The 20,376-nt window shown below is 35.8% G+C and overlaps 1 protein-coding gene across 1 annotated transcript; it reads right to left on the bottom strand.

Annotated features, from left to right (window-relative positions):
* Positions 1-471: 471 nt before the first annotated feature.
* On the bottom strand, positions 472-19,341 carry CCDC172 (coiled-coil domain containing 172). Its single transcript, XM_042863601.1, has 8 exons — positions 19,263-19,341; positions 18,945-19,030; positions 15,389-15,505; positions 13,827-13,992; positions 12,797-12,898; positions 11,783-11,885; positions 1,324-1,411; positions 472-504 (listed from the first exon to the last, which is right to left on the bottom strand). The coding sequence occupies exons 1-8, from the start codon at positions 19,339-19,341 to the stop codon at positions 472-474; spliced, it is 774 nt and encodes a 257-aa protein (XP_042719535.1).
* Between the last annotated feature and the right edge of the window lie 1,035 nt (positions 19,342-20,376).

Here is a 20,376-nt window from a genome sequence, read left to right as displayed (position 1 = left end):
GAACTGCATTGTCAAGTTATAAAGTAAATAGCCAAAGCTGTTTAATACAGTTTATTTATTGATGATAATAGCAGTCTTCCTCCCAGATAAGACCGCATTGCTAACTTAAAAGGAGAAAAAACAGTACATAGGGAATGGAGTTTGTAATATGGTAACTCAGCTGTATGTGTTGCAGATGAAGTGTTGTCCATTCATGAGCAACAGAGGAATCTAAGGATGGAATCTAAGGATGGATTGCTGTTGAACTGAGGACGGATGAACACAGAGAAAAAGAGAAAAGACAAACAAAACCCCTCCCCCCACTTTTAAATTAATACAAATCAATCTTAATGTAAAATAAAGGCACATACAAACTTGTGGTTTAAACCAAATGAGAAACACGAAAGGCAATCCTGAGAGACCTCGAGTAAAATTGTTTTACAATACTCAGACTAACTTCTGTGACACTTCATAAGATGTGTCACACATTATTCACTTGTCTGAAGACTTCTTCTGTGATAGTTTCTGGAAAACAGAAAGAATTGAATTATAGAAAATCAAATTGAATGAGTTCACTGTGTTCTTTACAGAGAAGCTTTTAAACATTACACTGTTTTTGTTTCTGAAGTTTGACAGGCATAATAAAATTAATGGATGAAGCAGAAGAAAGTTACATTCCTCCAACAGGAATTTGAAAATGATCATGAGTCAGTAATACAAAATTTCCATGACTGATATTCCGCTATTGATGCAGAATAACAGCTGCATCTTCATACAGCTCAACCAGGGGCTCCAAAATGAACTTTTAAAAACCTTTTGTTTTCAAAAATGAGACTTCAAAACATTTCTTCTCTTTGTGTTGTTACACAGACTGACAATCAAAAAATGTGTGTTAGGACTGACATCTAGAGAAAAACATAATTTAACAGATTTTTGTGAAGAAATTGTGAGTGGGCAAAATAAAATGTTTCCCTAAAAGGATGCAATTATGGTCTTATTTCTCCATATTCCCATCTTTCATTTAACTGACAGCTGGAGTTAAAGATTAACTTAGCTCCTAAATGCATAGTAGTTTGCAGCTTTCAAGAAATTAATGATTATTGCTGTACCCCGTAAAGATCTTTCTTCTGTTAACAATGTGTCTTTGAATTCTCTTTCTTTGCTTATACTACTGGACACTTGGAAACAATAGGTTAAAACAGATGGGAATTGAGTGCACCTGCAATGCAAGGATGGTTGGCTTTGTATACAGTATAAAACGCTTATCTGAAACCACTGCTAATCATCTTAAATTGCACCTTTATAAATATCAAGCACTTACAATATGTAGTGAGAATAGCATACCATTTGCAGAATTTCAACTTCTGCTCGAAGAGTCTCATAGATGCTTTCCCAGTCATCATCTTTGTAGTTTTCCAGTTCTTTCTTAAGCCTGTGTACAAAGAAATTAACAATGTTTTTTTATAGCAGCAAATTGCTGCTTGGATTATTTTGTTCAGTTTTGGTCCCAGTTGTCAATTTGACTACTGTGAGAAAACTCTCATTGATCTGTTGCACGATCAGGATTTAAGTTTGGTAGTTTTTGTAATTGGCAAAAGTGCTGCTCTCACACGTTAGCACTGGATTTCATTCACCACTGCCAGCTATGGTGACAATGTGGAGAACTTCAGAAAACGGCAATTTAGGTTTTTAAAAAGTGCATCTTGACTAAATGCTTAATTAGACGAATTACTTCATTAATGATCATTTTCGTTGTTTAGGTGTGTCGATACTTGGGAAACACAGCATGGTGCTGTTCTTGTTTACTTGAGCATCCGCTCGTCGATGCCAGTGAAGAAACACTGGATTAGATGAGCCCCCTGCCTGACCCAATGTGGCAGTTCTTGTGCAGTCAGGATTCCATACCATCCATAGGCTCCTCTACAATAAGGACTACTTTTAATGTAGTGATTTTTCCTATTGAAAAGAGCATGGGTTTTTTCCCATTCTTTCAGGCTTACAGGATGCTCCCAGTAAAAATTTTCTATTAAAAATATTAACTGAAATTATTTTTAATTAAAGACATCAGTAGCTTCCTAACTGGCTCAAACCTGTTAAGAAATCAAACAGTATGGAGCCAGATGGAAAATCAGAGCTTTTTCTTGTCTGCTTGAGGCATGAAATAGTATTTACAAACAGCGCCTAACTATTTTTACCATCAGTATGGAAGCAATTTATAAAAACAAACAGCAACAGGATTCTCAAGTGCTGCAGCTACTGAGCCAAATATCTTCAGAGAACAAAAAGAGACAGAAGACTTGTCTTATCTAGCACTGCCTACAAACCAGGGTCACAGATCCATTTTTTTGAAATCCAGAAAAATGCAGTTCATCTGGGAGGAAAAAAGACCTTTATAGAAAAAGAGATTCCAAGAGGAACATCGGTGTTTAAGGAACCTGTGGGACATTTTTCATTCTAAAAGTAGACACCGAAACTTTTCTCAGCAGTGACTACATTGGTTTAGATTACTGCTCAGCGTCCAAGAAATAACTCTGCCAGAGCTTTTAAAAGTCTGATGAATACTTTACATCGAGTTTTTCCATGGCTGTTGGAAGGGAAGCATCACAAGAGAGCTGAAGCTGCTTACTCTTCATGCAGTTTCAGCAACTGATGCTGAGTATTGCGGGCCATACAGACAGACTGAAAGAAGGAGGAAAGGTATATGTTTTGGTTCTCATTAAATAGCTAATCTAATGCATCAAAGCAGAACCCTGCTTCTACTGAGGTTGAAAGAAGAGGTAGCAATCTTTTATTGGTTCTTGTAGTATACAAAAGAAAAAAAATCTAATCTTATATAAATAATGCTCTTCTTCACCAAGATAGGCTTGATTTTTTTCACAAGAAAATGTGTGTTTGATCTCTGAATGGCTTTGGTAATAGTAAAAGGCATAGCTCAATGTGAGAAAAATAGCTATGTTATCTTGTGGCATTAGAATAGTAGTGTGGGACTGAACCTCAAGCTTCTTTTGCTGTTTCTCTAGAAAACATAAATATCTTACCATCAGTATAGAAGCAGTATCAGCTCTGTGTGCATATTACAAAGCAGGAAATACCTCCTGGAAATATTTCTTCTGTATTCATAACACATACAAGAGTTTGAACAACAGGAAATTCTGAACTCTGAGAAATTAAATACTCAGAGTACTGTAGTACAGTGCTAGTTTACAGACCATTTCATTGAGGAAAGTTTAATTCAAGGTCTAAGTTAAGCTTTGGATGTTGATTAAACCAGGTTAACCTCACTGCCTTCTCTCCTTGTGTTTTTACTCCGCACTTTCTGCTGGTGGGATAGTAGAACCTTCCTTTAAGAGAAACAAAAGCCCTACGTTACTGAACTTACTGCAAGGAAAGTCATAATCTGTTCACCTCTGGGAAAATGTTCTCTCATTGTCTTTGACGTTGCAGCACTGATGCACAGCCTGTTTGGTGCTAAGAGTCAGCTAAGAGTGATACCTGTCCATGTTAGGTGTACGCTAAGGACAGAACAACTGGAAGATAAGCAGTAACAGGTGCTTATCTGTGTCTTGGGATTGTGGATGAATTACTACCGATGATGTGCTTTGAAACTGTAAAGCTCTGCATATGGATTTTTAAGTTTTATTTAAAATATTTTAGAAAACTTTTAAAGTGGCGACAGCACAGCTCCTTGTACAGCACTGGGTAGCAGTGATAAAAGTCATTTATTCAAACGTGGTGTTTAATTTTTGCATTAATCAATTGATTCTGCATTCAGGTCTTCCTTTTTTTTTTTTTTTTTTTTTTTTTTTTTTCTTATTTAGAAGCTAGATAATTGCAGTATGTGCCAGGAATGTTATATTCACAAAACAAGGGCTGTCTACACAATTAATGCATTGGAGACGCCTGAGTTACTGAATAAATGATGAAGTTTTACCAGAAGGAATGTGAGACAATGGAACTATTCAAAATAATGCTTAACCTGGAAGGAGACTTAGCTTTTTTCATTTTACATTTCAGATAAGCAGGATATTCATATTCATCTTTTCACTATCAGATTGAATGTGCAAACCAATTATTCATGGAACTATACTGTCTAGATGTAGGGCAACTTTTCTGTCACCTTCGGAAATGGAAAGAGATGTACCTCTTGCCAGAACAAGGATTAATATGACAATTATTCCCTCCTAACAACTATGATAGAAAGCAAATCTATTGAAAAAAAATCTGAGAAGACATTTTAGTTTTTGGCCTTGCACGTCCTTTGTTTTAGTTTTTAGCATTTTCTAAATGGTTCTAGGAGACCATCAAATATACTTTAAAAAAAATGTAATTGCATTGGATTAACATTGGATTGTTAAATTACTGAATTTCAGGTAGTGGGCTCTAATGAAAAGCTGGACCAGAAGTCCTTTATTTGTGAAAAGAAGTTTGAAAAAGTTTATTTAAGATAAATGGCAATAGTAGAACCTAGCCTTAAATCAAGTAGGTGGGACAATAGCATCAGAATGTTTTTTGAATGCTGGCTTGCCCAAGGCTGACCTCAGCTATCAATGGTCCATTTTCCATTACTCTGGAATACTAGAAGTGACAAAGAGATGAAGATGGAGATCACTGAAGATGATCGATTTTGCAGCTGTGAAATGAGCACATCTATTAAATACCATTGGCATTTGTGGTTGATATGCACTCTACTTGAATTTTAGCTGTATATGCAGAAGGCAAATAGGAAAAATAATTGTGAAATCAATAGATGTTGGTATTATGAATTGAAGTGTGATGAAAAAAAAAAAACGTTACTGTCAGACAGATCCGTCCGAAAATCATCCACAGACTTGTAATACTGGATCAAGACTGAGTAGCCCAAACCTACAATTTAAGTATAAGTTTATGTAAAGGGATCTCAAAGAAGACATACTTTGTTCAGATAGGTGCATGAATATACATTTTAGCAGCTTTTTTGTCCAAGCAGAAGACAAAAGGTAACCTGACCTGGTTACTGTTGAAAATGCAGAAGGACCAGAGCATTTCTTGGTTATATTTTAGTGAGACAAGAAAGAAAGTATTCTTTCCCTCTGCCTCCAACTTGCATATGATTGCCATTCTGTTTTTTAAGTGTAAGTACAAGGGAAAACATTAGAGTATTATAAATCAAATTGCTTGATGCTGGTAAAGAAAGAATAGGATTTATGATACAAATCTGGGAGTTCTCTTAGAAGTTATATATAAACCCAGGAGTATATACGTGGATTTTCCTGAATTTTTATCACAAAGGTCAGGAGAAACATTTATCAAGGTTTTAAGGTTTTATTCAAACTGAAGAAAAGAATAAAAGACTGGCTTACAGTCTCAGGCCCAAACCAAAGCTAATGTATTGGGGCCATGCAGTCTCACTGTGGTATTGGGACTAGATTAATGTGTATTTTGAGAGCAAAAAAGCGAGAACAAGATTTTGCAGGGTGTCTACAATTTGCTGACACGATCAAACTAAAAATACTATTGATACAACTGGAGCAGTCAATGAACTTCAGACTATTATTAATTAATTGTGGAAGGGAGAAAATGAGTCCTAAATGGGATTTAGTATCTTGAAACACAAACTCAAGCTCTTGAGTTCAACAGATAAGTTATAAAAGTACACGTTCGATGGGTCAGAAATAGAATACAAATTAAGATGTAGTAATTATAATAAATGCTAGCAAGATGTAATATATGTAAACAGTATACTAGGCTATGAAACAATTGGAATTAAATGTAAATGAAAATAAATAGAAGAACACTGTTCTTCAAAAAAAGTACAAAACTGGTGGTTTCGCTGGAAGAGCTTTAAGGAATATATTATTATTGTAATTGATTAAACATGGAAAGTTTAAAACACATGAAATTAAGCTGCACATTTAGAATAAGATCTTCTGCACAGATAGCAAACCAAGGGTGTATGGACTGCTTAGCATTGGAACATATTTTCCTATTGAAAGGCATGGAAAATAAATACGGGTCAAGCATCCTTCCAGTTTGAATATTTTGACTTCTGTACTGTACAGGTAAAATGAGATTTTTCTCTAGGGGGATTGGCACAACTGTCCTATTACTGGAATTATTTCTATAATGGGCTGCTTTGTTTTAAGAGAAATGTAGTATTTTCTTAGAGCTAGGAAGACACATCCCTGTTTTCCTTTGCAATGTGGGCTCTCCATTCCCCACTCCAGGCTGAATGCATCTCTGTTGAAATTGAGATGAAAGATTCCAAATGGAGTTGTCAAAAATTTCTTGGTTTTTGTTTCTGTTGTAAAGACATTCCTCCTCTCTTTGCTGTATAAGGACCAGAGTTCTTTTCTTTTCTTAAAACATTTGCTATTCCAAAGACATAGAAAAACTTAAGTAAGATCAGTTGTAACTGTAGTTACATTCTTCCAGCTCTTTTTTTTTTCCAGTACCATTACTGATGTTCCTATTAGTCATTTCCTTGCTCAAAATTTTTAATACAAATTCTTCAGCTTAATTAATAGTGGGATATCAAATACTTTACTAACATCTAGATGGATGACATTGCACTTTTTTTGCCTAACCAGTTGCTGTCTTATGAAAGAAAGATATTGTTAGTCAAATTTGATCTATTTTTTGTAAATCCTTACCACAATTTATAATTGAAGCATTTTTAACATAATTCAAACTATAATAGTTTCACTGGACACTGCTATTAAAAGGAAAAGCTTAAAAATCAATGAGAAGATTGTCATTAAAAAACTCATTTTAAACCACATATATTACTCCAGAGATTGATATCTCCTGATTATAAATTTAAAATAAAATTTAATTGCAAAATGTTTTTTCAAAACCACCAGAAACATGGCTTTAGGCAGTCATTCAGAACAGATATTCAGGTTTCAAATAACAGTCTCCCTTTATACTACTGTGAAAATTTTCAGAAGAAATTGCCTGCTCTTAGTCTAAATAAATTCTAATTAAAATTGTATCTGGATTGTCTTACATAAGGCAGCACATTATTCTAAAATTAAAATGGGAAAGAAGACTAAAAAATTGACAAAATAATGTAATAAGTAACTACAGTTAAAATAATAGTGAAATGCCATAATTAGGTATTTCCTTATATCAGTTAAAGGCTCTGCTTGATTCTGTCTTATGCCATTTAAGTGGCCCAGGAAATGGAACTCAAGAGAGGTGCTGCCAAAGTTTTCTCTTGCTGTTCTGTACGTGGGGTTGACATTGGCAGAGCAAATGATTAAAATAAGGCTTTGATTTTCATTGCATCCCTTTCATGAAAAAGACCACTTTTCTTTAAGAAATCTCTGAATGATGCGTCTGTACCGTGAGATGTGAGGAGCCTACATTAGGGAGCCTACACTGAGGAAGGGGTTAAAGTGTCTTGAAGAGAGAGAGCAAGAAATAGAAATTTCTTTGTATTTTCAATCTATTACTTTGTTTGTAGTGCTTTATATACTTGATGTTCAGGTCAGTAAGAAAGCACATTGTGCTGTCGAGAACTGCATGAAGAATGCTGACAACCATGGAAAATTTAGCATCTGAGATTAACAATGGAGGTGTAATCACCAACAAAAACCTCAAAACTTCCTGAGTGAAAATTATGGACTGAATAAAACGAATTGAAATGACAAATTATTTTTGGTTTATGTATTGTTAACTGGAACAGGCCTTAATTACATAATTATTTTCTCAAGTATTGAGGAGATTCAGGTTGTTTAAATCTTGAATATTTATTGCTCTTTAAATTTTTATGATTGGCTTAAAGTATCTTATTTTTCTGGTCTTTTTTCCTCCCTCTCATTAGCTTTACAGAAAGGAGCAGTAAGCAAAATAGCAGAATTTCAATGTTTTGTTTTCTTTTCATGCTCAGTAACATTTTAGAACTTTTATGAAAAGAAGAATGGAAAAGAGTTTAAAAAATAGAAAGACCCATTCATTTGAATTCAGTAATAAATTGAGCAATACCAGAATGTAGTTCAGTACAAGAAAAAGCCTAACGCCGAAGATTGCCCTAGGAAAATGTAAAATGCCCTATGAAATCATCATTTCTGATGAAGAACCCCACTTTTAATGCTGCATATACAAGCCTATATATGCAGCAGTCAGTATGTTCTACATACGTGCTTGGAATGTAACTGGAAGTCAGAGGTTTGGTGTGTAAGTAATAATAAAATAAACTGAAGAACAATAATCTAAACCAGAATATAAAAGTGGGCAATTCTCTAAAATAAAAAGCATGTGCAAGATGTGGTTCTCTTATATTTGTGGGCATTTCTGTCTTTCAAGAAAGGAGTGGAAGAGTCAGTGTTGAAATAAATCATTTTGGAGCGTATCAAATAGCAACAGCAACAAAAGTACATAAAAACAAAACTATTGAAGGATGTGGAACATCCTAGTTGTGCTAGGGATGATTCATGCAGGTACAGAATGTACTTTATTCACCTGTTATGCACGATTACTTTATGCAAGGCAGTACAAGTGAAATTTTGAAAGTTCAGAAGGTAGTGATAGGCAGATGATAGCAGCAGATGTCAGGTAACATGCTTTTCTGCCATTGGAAGTACTGTTGACAGCTGTTTTCCTTATCTAACAAGAAGTTGGAGCACTCTCAAGGATCTCAAGGAACATCACTGACTTGAATTTTGGGGTTGCTAGTAGATTTGTTTCCCTCAGCTTGCTGTCGTGGTTCAGTGATCCTTGCCCTAATTACTTTTACCATATTTTGGCACAAAGATTATCGCTGCCATATTTTAGAATCATTAGTGGTCATAGGACACCTCCCAGCTTACATCAGCAGAAAAGGAAATCGTGTCTTTGGCAGGATTTTGGAAGAAGAACATTCCCTCTCGGCAAGATGTTAAGACGCTGCATTTTGAAAGTACTGATTTTCACTGCTGTTATATTTCTTAAAAAACATACTATATAATGCAATTGTTTATATCACATATAAACCATAATATATTTTTCATTAAGATTCATTAATAATCATTAAGGTTGGAAAAGACCTCTACAATCATCTAGTCCAACCACTGACCATCCCCACCATGCCTCCCTTCTTGAACTCCTCCAGTGACAGTAGCTCCACCACATCCCTGGGCAGCCTGTTCCAGTGCCTGACCACTAATTTTTTCTCCAAATATGACAATTTTTGGAAGAGTTGCATACCTTGCCCCCCCCAGATCCAAATTTTATTTTATATTTAGTCCTTATCCATAGCTACATCTGTGCTCAACATTCAAATTTTGCTTAGATTTTTTCAGTATCTCATGTATTAGAACTAGCTGTGATTGCAGCACCAATAGTTGGAATTAGCAGCGTGTGCTTCTTGTGACCTTTTGTAATTCTTTGATGGATTTGGGAGAAATTTTATGAAACTGCAGATATGGTATAAGGCATTTTTCTCAGATCAAAGATAAATTGCTGTAATTTGAATTAGCTGGCTACATTCTTCAGCTGAAATACAATTTACTTTAAGATATATACTTAATTGTAATGAAGATTCTTGCCTTGCCAGCTACTTTTGATATTGATTTTTAAGCTGAGACTAGGTATGTGATACAGTAACAGAGTTACAGGGTGGCCTGGGAGCTACATATATCAGGTTATTGATGCTGACTGTCTCTCACATTTGTTCTAAGGAAGCATTAAACACATTGGTATTTTTAGCCATTTAAAAAGTGGTGTGGTTTCCTACTCAAAATAGAGAAAATCAAATTTCGTGCTTATTTATCAGAAAAAATAAGTATTTTTGATCAACATTGTTTGTCTTATGTCAAAGAATTTTTCTCTGAATAACATATACTAAATGCAGCGCTCAGTAAATGTGAAAAATACATTCCTACAATAGATTCCATAAGAGGGGAAAAAACCTTAATTAAAGAAAACACTTGTCTCATTAGGCTTCAAAATATTGCTTCTCAAGCACAGTGTGTACAATCAATAGTGTATCTAAGATTGTATTAATTAGAACTTTGACTGCAGAAGATCCTTCAAAAGAGCCAGTGATGCATATAGCCTGTTGGGAGGGCCTCCTTGTTTGCTTGGGTCCTGGGGATCACTCCAGTTTGTCTTGCCACTGCTACAGAAATGCTTCTATATTCTCAGGTTCTCTTAGTGAGGGCAGCTGGAGGAGTGGGCAGCATGGTTCACTCAAGAATCTGCTGCAGAGGGACTAATGGCACTGACTGAGCACATGCTCTGCTGCAGCAGTAACAGTAGCGGCACTTTATTTAGATTTTGCACTACGTGCAGCTATCAAACAGTGCCAGGTTATCCTGACCATAATATTAGGCATTTTATGAAGTAAAAAAAATCTCATCATCCCTCTTTCTTCGGTTGTAAATTCAGAATATTTTATCCCCTGTTGCATCTTCCACCTATGGGATACCAAAGTACAGTTCCACAGAGATCTGAGTAGAAAGACAGGTGTGTATGGGTTGGGATCTCAGAGTGAATCAGTGGCAGAGCTGGGGATTTAAAGTAATCTAATGTCTGCTACTTCTGTAGCTTATACACAGGAAACCCATTACAGAAAACTAATTATGGCAATTTGAATATTAAGTGGCATTACGGCAGTAAACTACTCCAAGGGAAATGTGTTATTTAGAAAGAAGTTGACAGTCTCATATATCACAAAACCTAACATATCATGATCGAATGAATAATGTAAGGGAGTGAATTATAACAGGCTGTCTTACAACTGCAACAGAATTGCAACTGCTATTATTATTTACATTGTCCTTTATGTATATGTTGAATGCAAAGTTTTTGCCACTGTATGCAGAATTGTGAGCTAATTAATTTTTATGTTGAAGGAAATTTGGCCATGTCTCAGCACCATGTAAGAGGTTAAGAGAGTTAGTAATGGGACTGATATATCATTTTCTTTCAGAAACTGGCATTCAACAACATATAGGGCTTTAACAAATCATTCAGAAAAATCCCCAGTGTTCCCTGCAACATTTTATTTCTCCACTGAAAGATTTCAGGGGAAAAGAAACCTTGCATTTATTTATTATAGTCAAGAACTTATGAAATGTATAGAAACAAACTGCGCTGTTAACAAAAGTTGTTTTTTTTCCTTAATAACTTTTTTAGAGAAAAATTTGGGCCAATTCTTTTCTAGAAAGAGTTTCTTTGCATTGAACGTTACATTCTGTTGTGTATGGTGAAAATGCAAATGTCAAGTCTGAGCAAACAGACAACAAATGAATCGTGTGAGGTCAATTCCTAGAAAGCAACATTCACTATTAAGAGAGTGTGAAAGGCCTTCTGTCTTCTGTTTAAGTCTTCAAAATATTGTTCTAAACTAGTTTAACTAGAAGTCGCACTAGAACTGAAGTTAGGGACGGTAAAGAAAAAAATCTGCATTTAGTAAGTCCAATATGCAAGACCCAGCTGAGCTGAAGAGGTTATTGTGGGCCCTCCATTCTATCACCATCACCTGTGGAAGCTTCAGTTACTTAGGGCATGTAGCATTGGGGTACTTCATTGACATTCTTTGTATCACTACTGTTCTTCCAAAAAGGGAAGAACTTGCCTACTGCCCAAGTTTGCTCTTCCTCCAAGTTTGACTGGGACTTCCCTTCAACTGCTTCCAGTTTTTAGTTTGTTGCAGCATGCGTGTAAGGGTAAAGGTCTGTAAGAAACAACAGGCGTTTGTAGCTTGTGACAAACACAATTGATACTCCTGATTTCCAGTGAATATTGTATAGGAAAGACAAAACAGTCACTACCACCAGAACTGGTTTGTAATTATTAAGCTAAGCTTAAATTTAAGCATCTACTAACACAAGACTCTTACCTTAAACATTCTGGATTGGTCTGAGGTTTTTCAGTCACTTGGACTTTTTCTGCTTCTAAATCTTTCATTGTTCCTTCAGCCTCCTTGATTAATTTCTCAAGGTCTAAAAAAATAATAATGATCTTACAAATATATGTTAATCATCCATATTCAAAGAGGGTCTGCATTCTTTAAATTTAGCTAACACTTTTTGCTGTTTAACTGTTTGTAGGGAAAAGTCATCTGAGTAAAGAACATGCATGATTTTAGTACTGTAATTGATACTCATTGCAATCTTTTATAAAGTCTTATTCCTTTTCCCACACAATCTGTGACCATATATGTAGTCTATCTTTCCTAACTCATGTACTATGATGTTATTTACGTGTTTGTGAAATAATCACTCTATTGCCTGTCAGCCCCACTGACACAGAACTTTTCCTTCTTCTGCGTCTTTTTACTTGCTTATTTTGTAGGTGTTTTTGTTTATTTAGCACATTTTCCCCATCCTTGCATGTAGGCTCCTTTTTTATGCATTGCCTTTCATATAATAATGCACAAATGTCAGAAAACAAATATGGAGTTTACAAATCAGAGCTGTATCACCTCAGCCACATCTGTCTCTATCAGCCTAAGTCCTGTTGATTATTAAAATTTAAATTTTAATAACATTCTTTAATTACAAGTTAATGGTATTTAAACAAGACTTACGTTGATTTTAAGGTCACTCTCAAACACTTAATTCTCCAGGTAAGTAAATATTTTACTAGCAAAAGTAGAATTTTATTTTTCATATTTATAGGTTATGATTCAGCAAAACTGTACATCTTGGTATCAGAGACATTCAGCATAAATCTTAATGAAGTCCACTATTTTTGTTATACTCATCCTAAAATGATTTATTGCATAATGTAAAATATATAAAATCTTTTTTCTATGATTTCTTTCTAAGAAAAATAACTTGACAGAAAAGATCTTTTGGAATCATTTGTCAAGGCAGAAATAATTATCATAACAACTGATTATAAAGCACACCTTCGAGATCACTTTTCAGAGTAAATAATTCCTGCTTTAATTCATTCTTCTGCAGCTGGAGCACATTTAAATGAACATTCTTATGTTCCATTGTCTCCATTTCTAAGGAAGTAAACAATTATATTTTAAATTTAAAGGCATTGTAGTTTAGTCTTCGTGATATAATTTTCAATTTTCCTGACTACTTTTACCCATCTTTTCATTTGGTGACAAAGAACCATAAATATAACCAAAAGTAGTTGACTTAAAAGCAGTTCACTGGAAATCACACGTCATATAATTAATTGCTGATTATGAAAATAAATTATTTTAATGTTCCTAGGATGTTTGACACATTCAGTTTGTTGGGCATGCAAATAATTACAAATATTTTGCTTTACAGCTACTTTAGTGATATAATGACTTTCCTTCATATATAGAAACCTTTAAACATTTGAAGAGAGATACCCATCTTCCAGCACTCTTCCTCCAGAGGTTAAATAATTTCAATTCATTCAGCCGTTCCTTTCTCATGTCCTCCAGATCTCTGATCATTCCCACTGTTCCCATGAGGACTATGTCTAGCTAGTGCATGCACGCTTTTTCTTGAAATGCAACATCCATCTTAGCACCAGTTAAGAATTTAACTGGCCTACATACAATGAAGGATTATTTTGCATATCTTAGTGGTTAGAATTTTGTTTATATGTGTTAGTATGGTGCTGGTATTCTGATGTTGACTCATGTTCAGCTTGAGATCTGTGATGACTCCTATGTCCTTGCTGAAGGATTGCTTCTCTGTCTAACTCTCATTTCTGGGAAATCTCATATTCTTAACACAAATAAACATGGTTGGAAATGTCTGAAAAGATTGGAGAGTAGAAGAGGCTTTAATAATCTTTATATAATGTGGTATGCCAGGCCACTCTTTTTCAGTTTTGTATTAAGAGGTGGTTTCAGACAGCAGGAGAATGGGTTAAAATTATAGTTTAGCAGAGTTATATTTTACTGATTTGCATTCTCCAGTAAGATAATTTAATATAAGATTTACCATTTTTTAACACAGCAGCTTCATTCTCTAAATCATTTATTTCAGTCTTGACTTTTTTTTTAATCAGAAGTTCTCTATTGCTTGCTAGTCCATACTCATCATTAAACTCTGTTACTTCCCTAGTAAAATTATCTTCCTCTTCAGTCATTTTTCTCTTTGCATCTGTCTGAAAAAAGAAATGACAAATTGAATGCTTAAGTGGAAAAAATGAAGGCTTTGTTAAGCTAGCACATGGAAACATGCTTGTTGCTTATGCTTAAAGTTTATATATGTTATGTATTCACATTTCCTGACTTGGCAGAACATGAACGTGGCCTACGGTTCTACCATTTTGTCTGCTGTTTTAACCTTTTTTCCTTATAGAGTGAAGGATATATTCTTCCTTTAAAAAAAAAATATTGAAATTCACTAAGTCAAATTATATAGTTGTGTATTTTACGTGCAACTCATTATTGAAATTACAGCTAAGTTCTATTTAAAGTCCGTAGCATACTGTGGCCACTATTTTTCAGTCTGCTGTTAAATAAAGTTGTCGTTTACTCCTGTGCAGACTTGCTTTATTTCCCTTGTTAACTGTTAAGTCAGCTATGGTTGATAGGGAGCTGTTTCATTCTCTGGAAAAAGTAATCCTAAAGACAAGGGTAATAGTACATTCCTTTAAAAAATGCTGGTCAAATTAAATTAGAAGCAGCAGCTTTACATACAGGAAGAAAGAAACAATTATCCACATTTCAAATCTTCACAATTAAAATTAATCAAATTTCACATTTCTTCAGAGAATACTTTCTTCGGAGGAACTTTTCTATGATATTTATACTACTTCTTTTTCTTTCTTTCTTCCTATATTTAAGGTAGGGAATATTTTGAATGTTGAAGTAATATTACTTTATTAAAGTAAGGCCTTCATGGTAATTCATACTAAATGTTGAAAATTCAGATCTGCTGATTTGAGATATGAATACATACGCAGAGAAGGCTACTCTTGTGTGACCTTACTTAAAGACTCAGGGATACACCAAGCAGAAAGAGGAAGGCAATATTCGGGTTAGCATGGCAGTGAACTGAACATGTTGTTGCCTGTATACACTGCAGTAACTACTTTTCAAAAGGGGCTAAGTGTTTTTGGTTTAAAAGAGACAGTGTGGAATGCCAGGATTCCTGAAATGTGGTGTTGGCCTTCCTGAGATTCTGCTCTGATACTTCTCAGTATATTTTACAGTGGTTGAGACAGTCCAATTGAAGGTGAGATTTTTCTGCTTTTCTTTTAGAAAGGAAATGCACAGTGATGGAACTCAGTCACACAATAGCAGACATTAGAAACTGAAATTAAGAATGTGAAATCAGCTTTGTAGGTAAACTGCAGTATATATTACTTAGATTATTAAAATGAGAATTAAATTTAAATGTCAAAGCAATGATCTAACTACAGTTACATTTTTTAGTAAGCTGGTGTGAAAGGAAAAATTGATTATTCAGATTTATAATTTTTTTTTCAAAATTTATGGCTGCATAAACTTGTACAGTACAAATGAGCTACTTGAATACAACAGCTGGAAACATACTAAGTTTTGGAGAAGAATGCTTTTCTGGTTTATAAGTTCAGCTTTCTGTTTCTCTAAGCTGTCTTCATGTTTCTTCAAAATTTCTAAGAAGAACATTTTTTCAGACAGCTGTTGAACCTTCCAAAAGAAAACAAAAAGTTATGAAATAGGTTATTGGTGTTTTATTTCATATATTTTTATATTGGACATAAGGATCTTGGTCTGGTTAAAACACAGCTGGCATAGCTGCTACTGATTCTGGACTAGAAAAAGCATAGCGGCTCTTCCCCCCACTTTCACCCAAAATCTTCCAGTTTACCACTGTACTTTGAGAAATTGTCCTCTCTTTAAAAGACAAATTTGCTGCTGATCAGTCTGCCCAAAATGGTATTTTTAAATCAATGCAGTTCATATAAAATAATCTCAGGTTAAAAAGGGGAAAGATATTGATCACACAAAATCTGTTATCCGACCTTGACACAAAGGCCTACGTCTTACTGCATACAGGCCGTCTCGTATCAAATCAGACAACGTCAGTGGAATAGAGGTCCAACATCACTGCTCTGACTGGAGTTATCTGAATGGCTCAGATGTGATTAGCTCGGCAATGCTAGTATTGCATAGGAGAAAGGATGAGAAAGGTGCTCATGTTTTTCTCACGACAGTTGCTGAAATTCTTAGCCAAAGAAGTGTGACAGTAAAACTACTGATAGAATAAAGGCTGTAAGCTCCCCCAGAACTCACACTCTAATTTTGAATATGGTTTTAAACGGATTTTTATACATTGTAACCAGTAGTTTATCTGATAGAAAAATATACCTTTCAACCACTGCATTTTCAGAATTTGCTAAAGAATTCCTCTCAATTTTCCATTGCATCTTCTGCATCATTATCTAACCGAAGTTGATATCAGATGAGAAAATATAACAGCAGATAAATGGGGAACAGCTAAGTGTTGAAAAGTCTTAGAGGATGAGAATCATTCATTTGACGTACTGGAGAAAAAATGACTCAGACTGTGATACTCAGAACAATTAGGGAAAAGAAAGTTAACTGCAGAACTGCTAGCAGACTTTAGAGGCACAGAGGAAGTAAACTAGATGGTCAAGGTGTTACATAGGTTTGCACGTGCAGAAACAGAAAAACCAAAGGGTAGTGATATTAGAGGTGAAAATCAGAAGATTTGAAAAATAATACAGATGATTTTGGAGAGAGCACAGAGGAAGTGCATCTGATATCAAAAGGAGGAGGACAGTGGAATCAAATGTGCTAAGACTGGAGTGAGACAATCAGACAGGGAAAGGCCAGACTTCCTCATTCCTGATATGTCTGGCATGCTAAGCATCAAGGAGGTGCTTGCCTCAGCAGTATTTATGTTGCATACTAATTCTAAGAGAGTAGATGGTTTTATATCTCTGTAATTATATTAACGAACATAACTAACTGCAGTGTAGGTTCTCCATCTGCAAGATGCCTATTTAATCTATGCATTTGGAATAGATTTTTTTGGAAGAAGTCATTGAGGCATGAAAGGCAAAATGCTATAATTCAGGTTCTAATTACATGCTACCTGATTTTACTGAACAGAAAAAATAAATAGCATTTCCTGGGAACCTTTGATTGACCACGGGCAGTCTCTGTGAAATAGATGTCAAAACATGTTTGAACTCAGGCTCATCTGCTTGCTCAGGCATAAGCCCCTGTGCATGTACATGCTTGGATGTCCGTGCTTTTAAAGTGCAGTTATTTGGTGTGGGACAAATTAAACGGCCTTACTGAACAACATTACTTAATGCTATTTGAATTACATTAAATATTGTAGACACATGTAAACTTAATTCCTGTACTGAAAAATAAATTGCTTTTAATAATTTCAATATTTATGTAATCTTTAAGCATAAATGCAGTCTGATTGCAACACATTTTTCCATTCCACTTATTTTCTGTATCATGTTCTATTTAAAAATGAATCAATGTCAGAATAAACAGGCAAACAAAATAGATTTTTGTGGATACCAGATAGAATGTTAGGCGGCTAAGGCACTTAAGATTTAATTAGGAACAGTTCTTCAGCTCTTCCCATTAGTCACGTACAATAATAGCTCTTCTCTTCAGGTGCTCTATACCTTCCACGTAAATGTTGATTGTAAATCACACTGCATCAATAACAAATTAGCAGTATAAACATAAAACAGTGTTCATAAATAAATGTAGGAGCAATACTACAAAAGGCTTTATCTAACAAACATCACTCAGATATAATGTGTTGGCTAAATAAGTTACTGTGTTAAAGGTCTTTTGTGGCATGAATACATGACCAACTGCTTGCAAGATTATAGTCCCATTTTACAACCAGTGAATATTTGCTTATGAATTTCTTTATCTGATCCTGTCATAGTAATGTTTATGTGTGTATATATTTATATGTAAATAAAATATCCCTTAAAAATTACAGAAGAATCTGTTTTTGGAAAGATAATAATCGTCCTCAAAACATCTATGTGAGGTAATCCCCAGAAGGTTCTTGAAGACATTTATTTAAATGCACAACAGTTCTAACTTCAAAGGAGACTCCGTAAGGCTTCCTGTTGTGCATACACATTCCATCAGCATGGATACATAAACACATGGGGATGATAACTAGACTTCATTTTTCAGGCAACAAGCAAATGGATTTTTAAATCATTTGTACTTACAGGTATTAATGGTGAAAGAACTCTGCAAAATTGAATGGTTATTCTGAACTTATGACTGCACTTTGGTTAAACAGAAATCATAATAAAATGTTAAAAGTGTTGAATAGGTTTGGAAACTTTCTCCTGTCTAGAGTGTCCCTAGCAAAACTCTAAGGCCTGGCACAATGCTGAGCCCAGGCTCACAGGAAGGTCTTTAGTATATAACTCAAGATCTTGTGAAGTAAATACAGTAAATGTTTCCAGATATTGTCTGTGAAACAAATAAGCCCTTTAAGGAATGGCAGTGGGCAACACGGGAATGATTTCCAAACCTCTAATAAATGCATCCTTTAAATGAAAAAATGCTGTAAGAAGCTCCAAGAGCTGCTTACGCCATCCCCAAACAGCTCATGTGCTCCCTGCCCAGCTCTTTTCTGGAGAGCAGCATGGCTTTCTTGTACCTTTGCTGTCTTTGTGCTCCCAGGGTTTGGAATGTTATCTGGGCACATGCCTACCCTGAGGTGAGCAAGGCAGTGAGCACATAGTCAGCTTGCAGGGCTGGATTGGTGAGGAAAAAAGACTGGATGTTGTGTTGAGGGACATGGTTTAGTGGGAACTATTGGTAATAGGTGAACGGTTGGATTGGATGATCTTTTAAGTCTTTTCCAACCTTGGTGATTCTATGATTCTATGAAAGCTACAGACAGAACTTTGCACACAAGAAGCACATAGATTCGCTGGCAGTGATCATCACAGAAATGCAGACTGTACATTTTCTAAATGTTGTCTATCCCAGCAGGTGAAGCATACGCCTTGGAAGTGTTCATGAATTTATTTCCAACAAGAATAATTCATAGGCTTGTAATGTATTTCTTATTTGTACTATGAACATTCCTACTTACCTTAGTTTCTAATTTTATCTTTGCAGTGTTCAGCTCTTCTTTTAGTTGGTTAGTTTTTTCATTATATTTGTTTATGTCAAATTTAACTGCAAAACAAGGAAAACCTGTAAGCAAGTGTGGTCAGTTTGTAGACGTTCTGTTCTTACAAAGCAATGGCATTGGCAAGAAGTCGTGGAATGTCTGCCTGAAAAGCTTTTCCAGCAAAACTCCCCTCATGATTTTACAGTGGTGTTGCTCCACTTTTGTTGGCATGCTCTGGAATACGGAGAGGCCATTTACAGCGACCGACACTGTGGGACATGCAAGATGGCGGCTGACCTTGTTGTATGAGGCGCCTCTTCTCGCCTGCCTTCTTTCCTGTGAGCTCAATTTGTTGGAACAAAGTATCCAGGTTCATTTCTGACTTGTGGGCAGGTCCAGGTGTGTGAGCGCTCTCTGCTCCGTGCAGGGCTGGCTGCTTGAAGCCAGAGGATACACAGAGCTGCGTAAACCCTCCCGCAGCCCTTCCCACACACAGCCCTTCCCTCAGGGCTCTGCCCCAAGTGCTGCCAGGCCTTGGCTCTGCTCTCCAGCCTCAGCCTCCCCACTGGTGGTGCTCCAAGGCTCTGGGGGGAGCTGTGCACACTGTGCAGGGAAGCCACCTGGAAAGATGACCACAGACTGTGAGAAGTGAGAGCTCAGGGTGAAACTTCAGGATAGGGAAACATGAACAACTGGGTCAGGAAGAGCACAATGGCACAGCTGTGCTGAGGGAGCGCACCCAGGAAACACACAGATGGAAATGGGCTGGCAGAGGGGCAGTAGAGTAGGGGCAGGAGAAGGATGTTTGGGGAGTCAAAAGGCCTCTGACCATCTGAATCTTGTCAAACTTGTGTGCGTTTCTGAGCCCTTGATTCTCACTTAGAATTCGGGGATTTTTGATCAAACGGCTCTGACTTTATTTCTCCTGGGCCAAATGCTTTATACTGTTCTCGTGGTGTTCAAAAGCTGTTTTTTTTTTTTTCTTCTATCTTCCTTTTCTGTGGAGTGTTCACCATCCATTTTTAATAACATAGCTGTTCAGATTTATTTGTCTTTTGAAGATTGATGCCTAACCTTAGCAGTTAAGGAAGTAGGCTAAACTCTGCAATTGTCATACAATTCCCAAGAAAATGGGAAAACTGACTACATAAAAACAAAGTTAAAGTGATTAGGCTCAACTCAGCTGCATCACTATTAATGGGAAATGACAGCACTTCTTTCCCAGTCGGGCTCTGTACACAAAGATGTGAACCCAGCCCGTTGTGTGCTATTCTGGGGCAGCCTTGCAGATGAGACTACTGTGCTCTGAGCTTCTGCAGCTTTTTGATTTGTACATCACTGGATCGAATACCTGGAAATGTAAATAGCTGGTTGAGAATATAATTCATATTACAGGATTTGTTCTTACACC

This window comes from Lagopus leucura, unplaced genomic scaffold (genome assembly GCF_019238085.1).
Source record: "Lagopus leucura isolate 7727_CA_CO unplaced genomic scaffold, USGS_WTPT01 Super-Scaffold_741, whole genome shotgun sequence".
In the NCBI taxonomy this organism is placed as follows: Eukaryota; Metazoa; Chordata; class Aves; order Galliformes; family Phasianidae; genus Lagopus; species Lagopus leucura.
This window is presented reverse-complemented; position numbering and strand designations above follow the sequence as displayed.

Excerpts from the sequence above, each read along its gene's own strand:
- CCDC172 (XM_042863601.1), bottom strand. The coding sequence starts at position 19,341 with ATGAACCTGGATACTTTGTTCCAACAAATTGAGCTCACAGGAAAGAAG. Across the intron at positions 12,899-13,826 it reads AGCTGCTGTGTTAAAAAATG|AAATGGAGACAATGGAACAT; the intron begins GTAAATCTTATA and ends TTACTTCCTTAG. Across the intron at positions 1,412-11,782 it reads ACCAATCCAGAATGTTTAAG|GCTTAAGAAAGAACTGGAAA; the intron begins GTAAGAGTCTTG and ends CTTTGTACACAG.